Source organism: Rhinatrema bivittatum, chromosome 11 (genome assembly GCF_901001135.1).
Source record: "Rhinatrema bivittatum chromosome 11, aRhiBiv1.1, whole genome shotgun sequence".
NCBI lineage: Eukaryota > Metazoa > Chordata > Amphibia > Gymnophiona > Rhinatrematidae > Rhinatrema > Rhinatrema bivittatum.
The window spans coordinates 57280892-57301078 of NC_042625.1; the positions used below are offsets into that span (position 1 = coordinate 57280892).

Below are 20187 nucleotides of genomic sequence, written 5' to 3' on the forward strand. Positions count from 1 at the left end.
ACCTTCTGGATAGAAAGGGATATTGGAAACTGGTTTAGTTAGAAAAAGAAGAGTGAATAGTTGAGGTTCTATGGATAAAGAAACCACTGCTTTTGTTATTTATGATCTTTATTTTGCTATTCATGATTTTTGCGATCCTAGCATGGATCTTGATTGTTAAGTTAAAGTAAATTTTCAGTTGAACACCATTCTTTGCTTCTGTTCTTTATTCAAGAGGGTTTTTCCTTCAAGAAGACTCTTCTAATGTATTTACAAGAGAGCGATAAAGAGCAGAGTGTGAGTTTATGGCTAAGACTGAGTTACCCATTATCGTACCAGGGTCAGTCGTCCATGTGTCATTACTTAAGCCAGTGATACTCTCCTGGCCCTCTAAGGCACCTCAGAGCCACAGAAAATGATCAGCGAAGGTGATACCCTTTATGAAGTTGAGGAAGTCCTAGACTCTTGACAGAGGGGCAAGAGGATGGAATACCTTCTGTCCTGGAAAGGATACTGCCCAGAAGATAACTCATGAGACCCAGCCTCTAACATCCTGGATCATACTCTATTAAAAGACTTCCATTTATGCTACCCCAAGTCTCAGTAAGGGGCTTAAGAGGGGGGTTACTGTTGCGTTCAGCAATTTGCAGGCTAACCCTGAGAACCAACGTCCATACCTCTCAGTCCGGGCCCCGGCCAGGGAAGAATGTGCTCACGGCAGGACACCACTCTTTGCTTCTCCAGCTCCTGCTCCTCTTTGCAGCAGGACGCCTCTGGCTTCCCTCATGGCTGGATGCCGCCATCGGCCTGCCAATGCGCTTCCCCTTAGGTGCGTGCGCAACTGACTGACGAATATTAAGGACCCGCAGCAGGAAAGTTCTGTGGCACAGGCTGATGACATCATCCAGATAAGGCCTATAAAAGCACTCCAGAATCTGATTTCCTCACCTTGGCAAAAGGTCTCCCACAGCCATAGCTAGTGTGAGTTGCCTCAACGTTCCCTGCCTGTGTTCTTGACTTCAGTTTCTGGTCTTCGTTCCTGTCTTCATTCCAGTGCCTTGGTTCTTCAGTTCTTGTGATCCTCATCTTGTCTGTCAGTTCCCATGTCAGTCCTCTGTTCTTCAGTTCTTCAGTGTACCTTGCCTCCTGTGTTGCTCCTCGTCTTCCTGCCAGCCTTTCCATCCCACCTTCCCTTGGATGGATTCACGGTCTTGAGCTCGGTTTGTTTCTTGGACACTCCTGCTTGCTGCCTGACTGTGACCCGAGCCTGATCATCCCAGCTTCTCCAACAGATCGTTTGACCATCAGCAAAGGCCTCACTTAAGACTTGCTGGTCCCAGTACCCAAAGGTTCAACCCAAGAGGAATGAGGACTAATATAGCCGAAGCTCCAGCTGGGCCTCTGCCTCATCTGAGTCTGCCAGCCAATGGTGAAGACCTGCAGGGCTTCACCCTGCAGGTTGTGTCAACTCCACCTCGGTCCAAGGGTCCATGCCCATAACACTGATTAATTGGTAAGGCGAAAGTGATAACATTTTTAACAAATTTGTCTTTCATAAATTCTGAAGACTTTGGCTGGAAGATTAAGGTCACAAATTCATTACATTTCAAATTGTAAATCAGAGTTAACATCAAGGTCTGAAAATATCAATCATTACTGCATTTTATTTATTTATTTTATTTAAGAGTTTTTATATACCGTCATTAAGTTATTTACCATCATAACGGTTTACAATAGGGCACCTATATCAAAGAGACTATAGATCATAATTTACAGTTTATCAGTAAAATTAAATTGGAAATCATATAGCTTCCAATGTGATTATTGTTGCTACAGACTTTTGAGATTATTAGTGTTGTTTACAGAAGGACAGTGTATAGCTGTGTAATATAAAAGGGCCTTGAAGTTAAGTTTCCCTCCAAAGGGCGCCCTGGACACTTAGAGTAGAATTACCACTTTTGGAGAACTATGCAAGAAGGATCAGAACTGAGATGTGAGCCTTTGAGTCTATTATCCAGGCTTTCCCACCCAGGAGTTACATATAGATAGACGGTTTAATGGAGGATTGTCAGCATGTCTTACCAATCTATTTGATTTTGTTGAAGACGTAAATACATTTATAAAAGTGAGACAGTTGATACAATGTATTTGGATTTTCAGAAGGCATTTGACAAAGTCCCACATGAGCAACTCTTCAGGAAGTTGAAATATCATTGGATCGGACTCAGATGAGAAGACTAAACAGTCAAGTTTTCCAAATGGAGAAAGGTCAATGATGAAATGCCCCATGGATCTGTACTGGGACCTGTGCTGTTTAAGATATTCATAAATGATCTGGAAAAGAGAGCAAGTGAGGTGATCCAGTTTTTAGATGACACAAAATTATTCAAAGTTATTAAAACCACAGCTGAAAATAAAGAATTGCAGAAGAACATTGTGACTCTCGGAGACTTTACATCTAAATGTCTAGCTAGCCAGCTAAATGTAAAATGTAAAGCCTGTTGCTGTTAAATCTTTTACTGTTTTTTAAACTGTTACATGTAAAGCCTGTTGCTAATTTATTGTTTCACTGTAAACCGAGGTGATGTATGTCTATACGTACCGCGGTATAAAAGAATCTATAAATAAATAAATAAATAAATAAATGTTTTTGAATATGATTTGCCCAAAATCACAACAAGCGTCAGAAGCAGGATTGAAACCAGATCATCTGGTGCTCAAGTCTTTTATACTAACCACTTGGACACCTGCTCCCTCCTTAAATGTAGTTAAATCTGCAATGTTTGTTGTAACCCTTCTTCAAACCCACATTTTCCCCAATCCAGTTCCTCTCTATAGCACACAAATATAATTCAAACTCAATTCTGTTTTCTAAACACTGTCAGCTAGTTTAAAATAGCCAGCATTTGAACTGTAATATTGTATTATGAGACAATTCATCACACTGTCAAACAGATTACAAATTCATTATATCAAATTACATTTGTGCATTTGTGGAAGTAAAAGCTCCATGACCGAAAACAAAAAAAATAACAAAAATAGACTTTAGCTTGGCAGTGAAATTCCTTTCCCATTGTGAAGTGTTGCCTGGCAAGTGTCTATGCAACAGCAGGAATCAGTCAGTTTTAACACTGACAAAGAGATAAATTATTTTATAACTGCTTGTGTTGCCTCATGTGCCTACTGAGTACATAGCCATCAGATATACCCTGGGGCACCTCCCAACTTCCATTGCCCAGAATTCCAGCAATGAATCCCTACCCCTCTTTGCACTATTCTCCACACCCATCTCCTTTGCTCTCTCTTGCTTCTGCAGTTTGAGAATTGTGCACTGATTGCTGAATTTGTTGTCCTTGTGGAAATACAGTCATGTTCATGTTTCATAGTGTGATGGAGGAAAGACTCCTCACTCCTGGGAGCAGCCTAGATATATGGAGTGAATAGGCTATCAGCACCATATAAAACATGGTCAAAGAAATAGCAGACAAGAAAGGAATGTGGCTTTAAAAAGAAGACACTTTGGTGTAGTTGGCAATAGACTTAGGACTTTGCCCAGCTGGGAACAATCCAAGGATAAGGCACAGTTAGCCTACCAGATAAGACTAGGGCAATACAAAGGGGAACATGAAAGAATGAAAGGAAGTAATATTACTATAGCCAAGAGACTGCTGGGTAATGTAGTCTCAAGAGGATAGGAACCGTGGAGACAGGTGTAGCCAATTAGGGCATAATTTTAATAGGTAGAAAAGTACCTTGGAAAAGCTGAAGAAGGCAGCTAAAGTCAGTGGACTAGGAGGCTGTCAGGAGAGGCACTGGCCCAGCTACATGGGCCCTGAGTAAGCCAAGGGTTACCACCTAGGTGTGAATATCTGTGGAAGCAAGCTATGTGAATTAAGTCAACCTGTATATGAAATGCCTGGTTGTACTTTCTAGAATGATCTGGTATTGCAGGGCTGTGCGCCATGAGGGAATTACTGAAGCCTGATCTCTCTTTGAATAAACACAGAATTTATTCTTAATAGCAGGGTTAACAAAACAATACACAGTTGACTTCACCTTCATAGATTCAAAATACAAGCACACACTCCTTATGGGCAGGAGCAGAGATAGTCCACAGTCCTTAATAATGCCCAGATATTTCAAGGCAGAGATTATTGCAGTACTCACACTCAGTCCATGGTCAGATTATCCAGGATGACTCCACAGATATATATATATATATATATAAACATGTTTAACAGGTCAGAGTATCCAGGTTCTCATCTCAGTTCATGGATCTTCTTATCCAAGTTCCACCAACATGGCCTAGCAGCCTTCAAGTTGCCTGGAACCAAACGCTTTCTCAGAGATCCCCATCTTCCAGGACTAGGGCCCATTTCTGTTCTGCTTGGGCATAGCCATTGGTCGCTGTATCCAGTACAATATTAGATCTCTTCAACATGGATTTAATAGCACTATCTAGTAGCTCAGGGGCAGTGCTCTGATCTCCCAGTCATTAAGCCACTGGCTTTAAACTGACCCTGACTTTGTACTGCTGGCTGTAGAAAAACAGGCTATAGGAAAAATAAAGGTATTACTTTACTGCCAATGTATGACTATGCAACTGTCTAGGGCAGGCCACAAGCACTGTGACCTGCCACAATGGGTAGCTTGCTTTTTATCTTTTTTTTTTCTTTACTTAAGTGTGATACCCATAGGAACACAGGCTAGACCTTAGCCTCACATGTTTCTATGTTTTTCAGAAACTATGATTAGGTATATTTGCACCAAAGATTATAAACCATCATGAGCCATGTTTGCACAAGAATCATATGCCATGGCTAACCACGTGTTTGTCATACTCAGAAATTGTCAGCCACATGCTTCCAAGGAACTTAAGTTGCCAAAAATCAGGACTTTGAAAATGTATTGCCAGAAGTTATTTGCACATAAAAATAATCATATCAGATGTCAAAACAATATGGTTTAGAAATCCTTCTTATCATAGAAAAGTTGCATAAACACCATTTACATTATTTGTAGATTGGTCTCCTTTTGGAATAGTATAATACTTTATCAGCTTCTTTTCAACATGATATGACACAGTACACCAGAGCTGTTCTGAGAAATCCTCAGAACAACGTAAAGGATCGTGTCCCAGCTGTCTAGTCCCAGTCCACCTTAAGCAAGGCATTCTGGGTACAGGGCAGCTCCCCTGAGGAGGAATATAGCTTAGATTCAGTGGAAAGCAGACAGGCCCTGGGAGAGAGGAGAAGGCAGCTCCTACAAAGATAATTGACCTTTCCTGTTCATACCCAGATCAGGCCAGTGCCTGGGTTTTGAATTCCTACCAGCAGATGGAGACAGAGAAAAATGGTAGTGCACTCCGAAAGACTTTGTAGCCAAAATTTAAGTTAATTAATATTCAGAGAAATACACATTAAATATTTTATAAATTGGACCCTCATACTACCCTGCGGATATTGAGTGTAACTTTTACTCAGAATTTTCACCGCTCGGGGTCACCTTTAATCATCGGTCCATATTCACTAATTTTTAAATTTTTTTTGAAAAAATCTTTTTGACATTTGAATAAAAATAAAGAAGAGGTACTGGAGAAGCCAGTCAAGGGAGAACCAAGATCTGGCATCCCCCCAGTCAAGGCCGTGACCAACCAAACCATTATCAGAATAGGAAGAGCCAGGCTTAGCAAAATCCAAGGAAGACAACTCTCCCTGAGCGTCTGAGCAGTGCTGATACAGATTAGAAGCCAGGTCAGGTAGAGAAGCCCTAATATGACAGGCAATACATATAGGAAGACGCTTAGGCTTCTTGCTTACTGGTGCCATTGCAGTGGTAAAACTGCATCGGTAAGGCTCGCGCTCAAAGAGGAATGTGCACAAAAAATAAGTGCCCAGAAAAAGCGTGGCAAGGCGCACGCACAACTTGTGCATCAAGTTAAGTGCGGGAACAGTGAAAACATTTTGTGCATGTAAAAAAGCATGCCCAAAAAACAAGTGCACAAGGCGTTTGCAGAGCCAATGCACTGCGCACAACAACGACCAGTAGAAGGCAGCAGAACATGCACAAGAGTGTGCGAAAATGGCTGCCGTGGCCTATTACGTGATGTACAAGAAAAAAAGTGTGGAGCCTAGCCCATTAATGGCCGTTCAACCCACCAGGCTACCCAGTTCCCCAACCCCAATGGGAGCGGGAACGAACATCGGAATGGCACACCAAGCACAGAGACCAGAGGAAGTCCTGAACCCCTCTTAACTGTCTCTGATTCAAGGTAAAAAAAATTTTAAACCATACCTGAACTCAGCGCTTACTGGATGAGTACAGAGACGGTCTCCGACTGTGGGGGGAGAAGGCATCTGCTGTCACCACCACGCTTGGCCTCCTGCACCCACAGCCTTTCAGCTCAGCTAGCAGCTAAATCCATGCCGGGAAACCCAGCTACCAGACCAAGGCACACCTCTGTAGGACCATGGAAATCACCTTAGAAATTCTCAATTGGGGGAGGGACCTTTAGGTATCACCGCAGGAGAATGGGGCTTTCTTTTCTCGAATTTAAAATTTCTCCTTCCAAAAACCTTGAAGCAATCCCCATAGAGAGATGCACATCCGCCATCTGCTGGAGATGGAGAATACTGGCAGGCTGGGGTCACTACAGGGCTATATATATACTAGGGATGTGAATCGTTTTAGGACGATTAAAATTATCGTCCGATAATTTTAATATCGTCTTAAACCGTTATGGAACACAATACAATACAGATTCTAACGATTTATCGTTATAAATCGTTAGAATCGTGAGCCGGCACACTAAAACCCCCTAAAACCCACCCCCGACCCTTTAAATTAAATCCCCCACCCTCCCGAACCCCCCCCAAATAACTTAAATAACCTGCGGGTCCAGCGGCGGTCCGGAACGGCAGCGGTCCGGAACGGGCTCCTGCTCCTGCATCTTGTCGTCTTCGGCCGGCGCCATTTTCCAAAATGGCGCCGAAAAATGGCGGCGGCCATAGACGAAAAAGATTGGACGGCAGGAGGTCCTTCCGGACCCCCGCTGGACTTTTGGCAAGTCTCGTGGGGGTCAGGAGGCCCCCCACAAGCTGGCCAAAAGTTCCTGGAGGTCCAGCGGGGGTCAGGGAGCGATTTCCCGCCGCGAATCGTTTTTGTACGGAAAATGGCGCCGGCAGGAGATCGACTGCAGGAGGTCGCTCAGCGAGGGTTCCGGCGCCTCGCTGAACGACCTCCTGCAGTCGATCTCCTGCCGGCGCCATTTTCCGTACGAAAACGATTCGCGGCGGGAAATCGCTCCCTGACCCCCGCTGGACCTCCAGGAACTTTTGGCCAGCTTGTGGGGGGCCTCCTGACCCCCACGAGACTTGCCAAAAGTCCAGCGGGGGTCCGGAAGGACCTCCTGCCGTCCAATCTTTTTCGTCTATGGCCGCCGCCATTTTTCGGCGCCATTTTGGAAAATGGCGCCGGCTGAAGATGACAAGATTCAGAGCAGGAGCCCGTTCCGGACCGCTGCCGTTCCGGACCGCCGCTGGACCCGCAGGTTATTTAAGTTATTTGGGGGGGGGGTTCGGGAGGGTGGGGGATTTAATTTAAAGGGTCGGGGGTGGGTTTTAGGGGGTTTTAATGTGCCGGTTTTTCGATTTTTCGATTTTTAACGATTTTTAACGATTTTTCACGATATTTTACCCCCCCCAAACGGCAACAATACGATTCCCTCCCCCTCCCAGCCGAAATCGATCGTTAAGACGATCGAGGACACGATTCACATCCCTAATATATACTGTGACATCAGCTTGTTATGTCTCCATCTGCTGGCAGGGGATCATAAACCCAATGGTCCTGAGTCCATCTTTCTACATGCTAGGAAATAAGGAGTTTAAAAAATAAAAAAAATGGAGCTAAAACAGTTGTTATAAATCTTTGAGCTGGTACCTGCAGAACCCATCACCAAAGGCTTAACAGCATACAGAGATGAACTGTGAAGGGAGGGATAAAAGTTGCACCAAGGATAAGGAGTCAGCTGATTCCCAAGGAACCAATGGATGCTATAGAATGTTGGTACCAGCTAGAAGAACCTCCCCCCCTCCCCCCCCCCCCCCCCCCCCCCAAAAACGCCTTTTGAGTTTGAATCTCCTTGGCTGGTGAGAAGAGAGATAGGTCTTGTAATGCTGGGAGAGAGGAGAGACACAGTTTCCTGCTTTTGTAGGAGCTGAAGAAGCAGCTAACCAGCTGTCTCAGAGATTCAGAAGGCTGACAGGTGCTTGCACTGTACCCCCACCTCCCTTTGGACTAAAGGGCATCTGAGACGTGCATCCTGTCCTTCCAGAAAAACCACAGCTCTGTGAAATGAGTTAGTTCCTGGAGGGGTGAACAGTTAGAAAGTAGTCAGGTGCCTTTTCCTATAGCCTGTTTTGTGTGGAAGAACAATTGCTTAGAGGAAAAATATAACCCCAAAGCTGCCAAGGTTCCCCAGCATTTTGACCTTACTTCATTACTACAGAGAGTTTTGCTGTACCAGGAATCAGCATCCAAGGGATTCACAATCAGAGAATAGTGATCTGGGTAAAGACTATGTATAAAGACAAAATAAAGCTGCAATTTGCCCTCACAGAGCTACAGAATGGCACTGCCATTGAATGTATTTGCTACAATTTTAGGGCACCTAGCATTTCTGTATTTATGCTATATAATATTTACTAATAAAATGTATAAACTAAGTGATCAGCCAGTTGCTATAGGTGTCTGATACTACTACATAATTGACTGTTTTGCAGTCTGAGTTTCATTGACCTGTTTTTCCTGTTTCCTCTTATTGTTACTTGTGAGTGTCCATTTCACAGTATTAATTCAATGTTCTATTTTGATTTGCTTCCAGTAACATTTAAAACTCTTATGCCTGTTGTCAGTGTATTTAGGTCTGCTGATCCCAAGGAAAATATTACTGCTCAATCTGTGGGGCTGATGCAATAAAGTGCGCCCAGCCTAGCATCCAGGTTTACACATGGTGGATGTGCTAGTCTAATACCCGATGCAATAAGGAGATTAGTGCGTCCAAAACCTGTGCCCACACAATTGTGTAGCCAATAGCACTCATCACATATAATTTCCATGTAGATGAGGCTATTAGCTATTACCTCTCCCAATACAAGAAAGTGCTGGGCACCCAACGCACAATTTTTAATGTGGCAAATTTAATTCCAGCCCCAAAGATGGAGTAAAGTCAATTTGTGAGTCAAGGGCTCATGAGAAATGAAAAAGTATGGTCCTCTGTGTTATGATGAGTGTGTCCTCTTACTTAATAGCATTGTGACACTTTACTGTTTGTAGTGGAGAAAAAATGTTTATTGGTTTGATTAAAAAAAAAAAATTTCTTATGGCCGCATAATTTAGACACCTATAGCAAGGGGCACTTAATATAAGACACTTCAGTAACCTCAGCAAAATAACAAAAAAATTGGCCTGAAGAAGTGAGATAAAAACGGACATGTATATTGAGGCCTGTTGCAATTGTGGGTGCCTGATGCATTTGAGCACTGGGGACTCGGGATGTGCATCGTTTTATTGATGGATGAAAATATAGTACGATATTTTCTAATCCGTCAAGTATTGGGGGTCCCCGAAAACAATCAGAAAACCCCACAAAATTTTTGTGTGGTTTTCTTATCGTTTTGGGTGGGGGGGGAAGAAAGGGCATACAGAAAAAAAAAACCCAAACCCACCCCAACCCTTTAGATCTAATTATTTAGAATCCCCCACCCTCCCGATCCCCCCAAAACTTTCCTGAAGTACCTGGTGGTCCAGCGGGGGTCTCAGGAGCGATCTCCCGCTCTCGGGCTGTCGGCTGCCACTAATCAAAATGACGCCGATGGCCCTTTGCCCTTACCGTGTGACGGGGCTATCGGTGCCATTGGCCGGCCCCTGTCACATGGTAGGAGCAATGGATGGCCCGCGCCATTTTTTAAGATGGCACTGGCCGTCCATTGCTCCTACTATGTGACAGGGGCCGGCCAATTGCACCAATAGCCCCTGTCACATGGTAAGGGCAACGGCCCGAGAGAGGGAGATCGCTCCCGGGACCCCCGCTGGACCACCAGGTACTTTAGGAAAGGTTTAGGGGAGTCGGGAGGGTGGGGGATTCTAAATAATTAGATTTAAAGGGTCAGGGTGGGGGTTTTTTTTTTCGGCTCGGGACAGCCAAAAACAAAAACCGTCCGGACTCCCGGGAAACAGAATTTCCCGCGGGTCCACGATCCTGAAACCGGAACCAATTCCGGCACCCTATTCACATCTCTACTAGGGACACACAATTCTCCCCTAGCACTAGCGCACCTTTTTTTTACAAAGCCCCTCTTTTAAATACTGCATTGGGCACCCAGGCAATGTGGCTGCACACACATTAGGAAAACAGGCGCTCAAGTGCCTGTTTTTAGCGCACGCCTTATTGCATCGGCCCGTTCATGAGGAGAACAGGGAGTGATATTTGGGGTGCTTCTGGGATACTTGCTTGCCCCCTTCCAGGCAAGCAACCCTGCTAAAACAGGGATAGGCAACATCAGTTCTGGAGTGCACAACCAGTTTTGATCTTCATGAGGTGTATTTGCATGCACTGCAGATATATCTAATGTATATTTGTAACCCCTTTTTTGGGAGTGGTCATTCCCTTAGGGCACACATCTAATTTATACTCTTCGGGACTGCTCTGGCTAGTACTCCTCCCAGGTCCTGAGCTCGCTATCCCAAAGGTGGACTCATTTTATTGGGGGGAGACTCTCTTCTATAGCCCAGACAGTGGTGTGCTTTATCCCTTGTGTATTTTGGTAGCTGTGGCAACTCCTGGAGAGAGTTGCTGGAACACAAAGGCACTGGGTGTTAAATAATAATTTACTGATTAGTTAAAGGCAAATTAAAGTCCGTTTTTAAAGAAGAGTGCGGATGCAGATGGTTCTTTGCACAGTTAGGGGGGGTCTTCGCTTGGGTAGGTGTCCTTCACTTCAGCAAACTGGTAGACCTTCCCAATTGGTGGTGTAAATGTGCTCTCCCAGTGCTTACCCAGGATTCCTATGCCAGGGGTTCCCTTCTAGTATAGCAAAACCCGTCCTACCTCAATCTCCAGCTTCTCGCCTATCCTGGTCCCTCGGGTGGAGATCCGGATGGGGTCTCTGTGATCTTACGGGTCCTTTTTAGTTGTTCTGAAAAGGTGACTCCTCGGGTTGAAAGGTCTGTGGGTCAGGAACCTGCTATTCCAGCCTGGCTCCCAGTGAGGAGGGGTGGCTCAAAATGCCTTCTCACAAAACAAAAGAGAAAATGCTTTCCTAATCAAAAATCTTCCCAGACTGGTGTTCTGCTCTCACAGGTCCTTGCCCCATTCACGAGGTGAAAGGGCTCACTGATCTTCAGCCCCTGTCCTCTGAGTCCATCCAGCAAGGATGACTTTTTTCCCAAAGGGGCAGAATTTAAGCACAGTCCCTTCCAAAAATAGGATTCTTCTAGCCTTCATTCGTTTCACACAGCCAAGCCTGTCACAGGTGCTTGCCACATTCAGGGAGAGAATGGGCTCACTGGTCTTCTGTCCTGGAGTGGGAGCCCCCAAGGGGGTTCCAGAAAAAAGAGCTCCTTACTGTAACCAAACTCCAAGAGACCCACTGGCAGGGTGTGCACAGAGGAGACCCCCTCAAAAAGCAAAACCCTAAAGAGGCAGGGAGACCTTACCAGGGAGGAAAAAGCATACATCTTTACTGCTTGGTGTCTCCACTGAACTGGAACTAACCACACCTTAATCTGTAAAATGGCTGGATATAAAGCAAAGAGCAACCAATCCCGCTCTCCTAGGTGGGAGGAGGACGAGAGGGATGGAAAGCTCAAGAAGGTTTTAAATCTCAGGAAATGGATCTAAGGGCTTTTGGTGGTGGAATGGACGGTCCTGTCACATATTCATTGTGGATGTCGTGAAAACCAGACCTGTTTGTGGCACTCCAGGACTGGAGCTGCCTACCCCTGTGCTAGAATTTATAGCATTGGTTCTTCTGTGGTAGCTTTCCAACCCTTGGTACTGGTTAAATTAAACTACCTCGGAGAAGGGCTACACCTGCGTCCCCAAGCATACGGTTAGCTTTCCTGTTGCTGAGTTACTCTAACTGAGAACCTTCAGGTCATCAGAGATGATCGCTCCTAGCTCTCTTTCCTGTTTAAGAATTGACACATCTTTTCCTCCTAAGTAGCTAATGGACGTTTGCACCCCAGATGCAAGAGCAAAGAATAGCAAAAAAGTAACTAGCTATCATTAAGGAATAATAACCTTCAGTACACTTTCATTCTCAGTCGGTACAGCTCAGTGACCTTCTTTCAGTGCCTGCCAGGCAGAACCATTATAAAAAATATTCGTATAAGAAATTCCTGGCATGCCTTAGAGAAATTCTTCCACAACTTGTCAAAAGTTACTGAAAGTACAAAATTGGAAGAACAGCAGCATACACACTCGACTGCAGAGTCAGCTTGTTAAATAACATAAACGATGAGAGAAGGCCATTAAGGATGCGTTCATTAGCACCATTCCTCACAGGCTGGAAGCGAGATGAGGGGATTTTTGTATGCTTTGTCAGTTCATATTATCAACATGTCAGTGAGGTCTGCACATCTTGCACTCATTCTGCCAAAGACAAAATTAATATTTTGTATTCTTAAAAAATGTAGAGTTTAACTTTAAACAATAGAATGATGAAAAAAATGTTTTGCATAATTCAGTTGGAAGTAAAGATAAAGAAAACAACAAATAGCTTTTTATTTTGATTTTTCTCCATTGACAAACAGGGCTTAATTAACCATGACATGAGGGTGACTTCATCTGATGGCACTGGATGGACCCAAAGTAGAGCTTTTTCTACTGACCATGTGTGGGAGTTCCCACATGCAAGTCAACTCACAAGCTCCTCAGTTTCTTTTTCCCTGCAGTGCAGCATGGCAGTGCTGATGCAAGAGTATTTGATGCCCTAGGTGAACTTTCAGACATACAACCCTCACCCAACTTACCTACTGGTGGCAGCTCCAGCACAATGCTCTCTCCTGCCAGCAGAGGGCACCAGCACAGTGCTCCCTTCCTTAGTGGTATTGGCTTTTGTACAACACCCCTCTGGACCACACAATGGCTGGATTTTGCCACCCCCACAATTGTGGTGCTCTAAGTGACCACTGAGGTTGCCTGCCCTAAAGGAAGCACTGGCCCCGCAGCATGGACATGTATTTAATTAGTTAGTTATTCAAATGTATATGCCGACTACACCAAAGCCCCAGTTTTTTATGTGTCTCAGAGCACATATGTCTCTATCCATGGAGGATAGTTCTCCACTATTCCATGAACAATTGTACAGAACTCGCAAAGAACCGTCAAGTCCTCAAGGTTACAAAATAGGCCTACAGTTAATGCTTCCTCCAACTTCTAGAGCATCAACCTATTCGGCCACCTTGGAAGCCCCAATCACATTTCAAGGGGAAGTCGTTCTTTCACCAACAAGCATTAAAGCATGTTCTTCTCGACGACCATAGCACATGGTTCTATTTCCACTATTCTTCTCATCTTTAAAAATACAACACAGTTGAGTTCTATTCCTATTTTAGAAAGGCTATTCGAAGTGTTGTTCTGGGAGAAATTCACAATGAATGCCACTCACTCCACTATGACATGTTTTTATATCAGGGAGGTGGATGAATACTCAAAAAAAACTGATGGAGTGCAACCTTCTGGCTTTTTGGTTTCCTAAAGGTCTTCACTAATTTTTCAGTGATGCTAGTAGCATGCTTAGACTATTAGGGAATGTGTATATTCTCAAGTCTAGATAAATGGCTGGGGTTGGGATGTGATAAACACTTTCAGCCCTCAGTCCTCCTTAAATGTTATTGCTTCAGGAGGTGAATAGCTTCGGTAACAGAAGGTATGTTTTTCCCATCAGATCGGATCAATGATACTTCATTGGAGCCACATGGCAGCGGCAGGTTTTGTAGTCTCCTTACACCTCTAAATCTGAGAGCTCTCCATCAGCTCTCACTGGATTCAGTCATATTATACTTGCTATACTTTATATTGTTTCTTCGATGATAAACATATGCCTGGCTAAATCTGCTGGACTGGAGAATGCTCTCCTCTTCAGGTTTCTCCTGTATCCAATGTCACTGATTTTATGGAACACTTTTTTTTCCCCCAGATAAACCTCTTGGAGCTGCTAACCATTACAGTTTGCAATAGAGGTACTCTCCCATCTCATGCAAGGAATGGGATGGTCACTCCAAACTGATAGACAAATGGTAGTTTATGAAAACAAATAAGGAGGCACAGGGTCCATGACACTCTGCTGAAAATCTCAGCAGATTAGGTATGAGTTCTTGGTCATAAGACCTCCCTTCACAGAATAGATGTTCCCAGAGTCTCCAACTCATTAGTTGATCACCTTCACAGGATCTTCTAGCTTAACAGACAGGTCCCTCATCCTTAGTTCGTTTTGTGTTGAAAAGCATGAGAAAGGCTGACTAGTTGGTTCAATCCTACAGAATGAAAAAGGTTCCAGCTAGCACCTTTTTGGCTAATGTGGGAGGAATATCTACTGTCTGGGGTTCCACAACTACGGTTAGAAGCAAGAATGAGTCAGAAAGTTCTTTAAATTGGGCTAGCGTTTCCCCATTGTCACAGCATGTCCCACTAAGGATGTGTTCTTCTCATATCTCATCCTACAGTCTATCCTATTTCCATTCCCCCGAGAGTTAAGGACCCACTCCTAAGGTCTATACCTTATGAACTTTCCCTCACTCTACCTGATAGCAAGGGAGTTCAACACTTGCTAATTTTCTCTCATTTTTTTTATTTATTTGTACATTTTCTGTTGTACCTATAACAGCTAAGTCGTGCTAAGCAGTTCGTTATTCAAAGAAGTCTGTCTATTACTAACACATTTGTGAGAGGGTCATCATGGTTGGCTGTTCCAACCCCCTGGAGCTTACCTGAAGCTAAGTTGCCAATTTACTATGAATGTTTTCTGAGGGCTGGGGTGGTTTAAGAGCATTATAGAGTGAGCCATAGATGGACTGGCATGTACTGTTTTCATCCGTCGCTGGGAGCTGGGGTTCAGAGAATGCTATTTCAGATAATCCCCTGTACCACAATGTGCGGCAAGCATCTGTATACAACTCACAGACAACATCAAGAGCTGGCTTGGCAAAGACAGCTGGGATCTTTCCAGGAGTCAGATTGTTTCCTGCAGATTGTTGGGAAGAGAGACAGCAGTGTGCTGGAGGCATGTGCCCAGCTTTTTTTCTCTGAGCAACTGAGAAATAAGTGAAACTACTGCTCTGTTTCTTCTCCTCCTCCCTATAGATACCTCCAACAAGTCCATTCCAGAGTTCTAGCTTCTCCTCCCCAACCTTCTCCTGCCCTTTACCCCTTCTGCTGATTCTCTTTGGAGGCAAGCTTACCACGTCTGTCCCTGCTTAAGGTAAGACAGCTTGATTTGCTTTTTCTGGCATAATGGGGATGGGGAGCTTGCAACTGAAAGAATCACAGTTCACCTCTAGTTTTCTTTTAGGAGCAGATTAAAATACAATTCCCCCACTCCTTTTTTTGCTCTCTATATATCCTGAAAAGTAGAGTTTAATTACCTACCTGCCTTGTTTTTTTCCCCTTTAGTTTTTCCCTGTGTGTGTGTGCGAGGTTAGTGTTAGTGTTTGCCCTATCCAACTGGCTATTTCTCTTTTAATTTCTTTCCCTTATCTGGCCAAGTAGGCTTTCAGCTTTTCATTTCTACCCCCACCCCCCTTTCCAAAAAGCCTAAAAGGTTCCTCCTCCCCCATTGAAGCCTAACAGTTATAGGCAGTTTTATTTTTTTCCTCCCCTCATTTAAAAACAGCCTATGTTTTGTCCTTTTTTTTGTTCCCCCCCCCCCTCCTTTTTCCCAAGCCTCACATCTCACACCCACTGCTGACTCTGCACCTCCTCCTTTTTTTCTTCCTTATTCAAAAACCTTCTTAGGTTTTTTTGCTCTACAGTATCAGAAGCATGCCTAAAGGCAACAAAAAAGGCAAGCAAGCTGGGCCAGACATTGCCACTTTTCTACCCATCATTGAAGGCTTGTGGATGTACAGTAAAGCGAGGCACCAGCACCACTCACTGCTCAACCTGCCACAAGACGAGGACCTCAACCCATCCAAAGCTCTCCATGCTGGAAGGACAGCCAGCCAGCAGATTGACTTCGCCTAGGCCCAGGAAGCCCGATTATAGGTCTGGCAAGGGTGGTGAACCTCCCCCAAGAAGGAAGGATTGCATGAAGAGAAGCAAGAACTAGAAACAGAAGTTAATCCAAGTCAAAGCTTGTCAGAGGATACTCCCCCAAGGACCAGACAGCCGCAGCCACACCCGATCATCCTCAAGCCCACAAATGCAGCGGTGGCATCCCAGTTTCCCTCTTTCATCCAAATGGTGTAATTCCTAGTGGAGTGGCAGCTAACGAGCCATAAACACGGAGTCTCCTGTCCCATGCCCCCCAGTGAAGAGCTTCAAGGTTACGCCATACCATGGCGAAGTTGGTGGGGGTACAAAGCAACATCATGGCCTGTGCCAAATGTACAAGAAGGAAGTTCTTTTTTTATCTTCCCTGGCAGCCACCCAATCCTCCTCCTCTGCTGCACCGCTGAATAACCCGGTTAAGTTAGCTGGATAGGGGTAGCCGGTTAAATTTACTAGCCGCTCAGCGGCTGAATATGGACCCCCTTGTATCTAAGTAAAGGGAGTTACTCTGTTCTCATGGATGTTGTGAATGTTATTTACAGGTGCTAAAATAAGGAAGGGTCCACAAAGATTAATACTGGGGTGGTATTGAGGTGATGGGGGCATTGTCTCCACCCCAAAGGTAATTCATATTGGTATTTGTATCTTCTCATGTGGAAACCCCATCTCTACTCATAGGGATAATATATTCTGGAGAAAAGGGGGCCACAGATTATTCTGTGCACTCTATATTCCAATGAAAATTCTGACATTATGATCAGTATTTTGAACACAGTGCTTCGAAGATAGACAAGACATACACAAGTTAATACATATTAATGTTTAATTTAAAAGGCAACATAAGGCACTTAGCTGACATAAATATTTCTTCTCACAGTCTTAGCAAAAAAAAAAAAAAAAAAAATAGAGCTAAAAAGACCATTGACTTTCTGTTATCTTTGATATACAGAAAAACAATACTGGAGCAGGTAAGACCGCTAGTAAAGCCTTTGTACAATTGCGGGGGCAGCGACTGTGAGGTCCATATTAAAAAGATATTTAGCTGGATAACTCAGAAGTTATCCAGCTAAATGAAAAGTTGGACATTTATCCGGCTAAATTCTAGCCAGCTAATAAGTTAGCTGGCTAGAATTTAGCCAGATAAGTTAGGGTCATTCTGAGGATGTAACTAATAGGAGTTGTTAACCAGCTAAATTATCTGGCAACTCCGATATTCAGTTAGCCAGCTAATTTAGGCCTGGATTTTCTAAGGTCACAGACCTTAGAAAATCTGGTGGTAACGGGCGGCGGGGGGGGGGGGGGCGCCTGCGATGTCTTCGCAGAGTCGGCCCCGGTGCCGCCCCGACTCCTCCTCTTCCGGGGCCAACTCCACCCCGACTCTGCTCCCATTTAGTGATCGCACGTGAAAAGTCCCTTTTCGCGTGCGATCGCTTCTGAAAATGACCCCGTTAGCTGGCTAAGTCTGGTCAGGCCAAAGAGCTGCCCTAAAGTTAGCCAGTAATCTGCACTATAGAATATATCCCCAAAGTTAGCCGGATAAGTTTATCTAGCTAATTTTGGTATCTGGGCTAAATATGTGTTTACTGCAGTGGGAGAAATTGGTGTGGTTTTATTGGCACCCACTGAGCATTAGAAAGTTTGATATCAAAGGTGTAACTCTTTCTTCTGCACCTCCATCCCACTCCCAAGACTGGCCAAGGCTGACAGCACTGGTAAAGTAGTGCTTACAATGCCCTGGGTGGAAAGGAGAGCTCTTACCCTAACACCGGGTAGTCAGTCATGGATCAGCACATGAAGTAGCACTCTATAGGGCATCAGCCTGTTCTTGCAGCCCCAAGGCAGCACTGTACCTTCTTGCCTACAAGTGGAAATAGAAGGGGAAGCTATTGGGCTGCCATGCATGATGATTCTCTAATGAAGTTCTTTGATAAAACTATGAACTTGGGCACAGTGGTCTTTTGTATAGGTTTTCAAGTGAGGTTTTGAAATCCCAAATTGTTAAATGTCAGCTGTGACATTTGAAGCTATCCCTGTTGAAAAATTCTAAAGGGCCCTTCACACTCTGGTTTCCTGCTGACTAGGAACAAGCAAATAGGAATTGTGCAGTACATTAGGTCAGGCCTGGCTGAGAGCACTGGGACTGTCATTTCATTATATTAGTTGTTTCTAGTCTCTAGCTAAAAAAAAGAGGGTAATTTTATAATAGGCTGATGTCCATGTGTAGAAAGGACATGCGGATTTCCGCGCATATGTCTGCTTTGAAAACTAGTGGTGTACATGGAACCCTGCATGGTATAATTGTAACATTTACATCTGCTTGGGAGGAGGTGTAAATATATACACATACATTTATGCGCATATTTTCAAAAATCGAAAGTATGTGAGTAAATAATTTTCCCACCCTTCCTCTGCACCCACAAATGCCTTTCAAGTACATTCAAAATTGCTTCTGTGCAAACTTGTATGCATGTAGCTCCTACTAAATACTTCTGAAAATTGCTCACTAAAAGCACATAGGATGAAACATTTGCAATGATGCAAAAGATAAGCTTCATACTAATCCTGCATGAGAAAGGCCACATATTGTTGCTATGGTTCATATCTCTTACAGTCAGGATATTCCATCCAATGTAGATCAGAGGGGGCAACATGACAACAACTTAAATATGTTATATAGAAGGAGATGGAATCCAAAAAGGAGGGTTGTCTTAAATCTCCCATTGGGAGGACAGGAAATTTTAGATGGGAGACAGAAGAAGAAACAACTAGAAATTGACCAAAGAAGAAGGAATCTCCCTTTAGAAGAGAGAGAAAGAGCACTGCGAATCAACTCTCCAGTATTCAGAGGGACAGACTCTCATCTTGGTCAAAAATAGGTTTAGTTTATTTTATCCTGCAAAATGACTCTCCTGTTCAGTCATTAAAATTTCTTACAATAGAACTCTTGAAAGTTGACTACTCATCTGGCAAATATGCTTGACCTATTAATGACAAACAATTATAAATGTTCACTAATCACTAACATATAAAAGACTTGTGTTTATTGGTATTACTATTATTTCTTTTTGACATTATTTATTTTGCTAAACCCTTTACCCCATCACACAAAGGAAGGGTAATCAGTATTGCTAAAGAGCAATGGACAACATTGCAAGTGGGAGAAACAACTAAGTCAACCTTGCAAAAATTAACAACTAAGTCAACCTTGCAAAAATCAGCCTGAGAAATACAGGAGCAAGGAGGATGGAGAAACCTGATGACATATGAGGATCCCTCTTTAAGAAGAAAAAGTAATAGGACATGAACGGTTCTGCTCAGCGAATATGATGGCATTTGGAATCAAAGAGAACTGCTTTGGCAGGCGAGAAGGAGCTATGTTAAGAGATCAAGGACTGTTGACTGTCCAGTGGCAGCTCATAACTGTAGCTGTCATCTCCTTGTTGGTAATAAGGTGGTACCAGGGGTGCCTCAATGATCAGCAAGCCTTCTGGAGATAATGAAGCAAAGACTGTCAGGGGGTCCACCTCTGTAGGGAGTCTGAAAAAAAGAAAAGAGGTAATTGAATAATTATTTTTGTTGAGTGGTTAGCATTGTATTTCTTTGGTTATGTTATCTTAATAAAAGTCTGATGCCATCTCAACCACTAGAGGGTACTTTCTGCAAGTTATGTTGAGGTTTTACATGCCAGAATGCCATCAAATCCTTTTTATTAATTCCCATCTGCATAGTTATAAAAACTTAGTCTGTTGGGAGTAAGTAGTCCTCCCTTCCCTCCTGACATATATATGAAAAGTGAAGTTAATAGATGCATGCAGTGTGGAATAATAAACATCCTAGCACATTTAAATCACTTTTATTTTCCTTTGGTTTTCTTTTTTTTTTACAAATGCTGTTATGAATAATGTGGCTTTTACACAGCTAACTTGCTAAAGAAC

The 20187-nt window shown here is 43.7% G+C and overlaps 1 protein-coding gene across 1 annotated transcript in view; it reads right to left on the reverse strand.

Annotated features, from left to right (window-relative positions):
- Positions 1 to 19114: 19114 nt before the first annotated feature.
- HSPB8 (heat shock protein family B (small) member 8) overlaps positions 19115 to 20187 on the reverse strand; it is a 36979-nt gene continuing 35906 nt past the window's right edge. Inside the window, exon 3 of the mRNA XM_029571058.1 lies at positions 19115 to 19789. Coding sequence (XP_029426918.1) covers positions 19630 to 19789 — 160 coding nt within the window. The 3' untranslated portion in view covers positions 19115 to 19629. The remainder of the gene's footprint in view (positions 19790 to 20187) is intronic.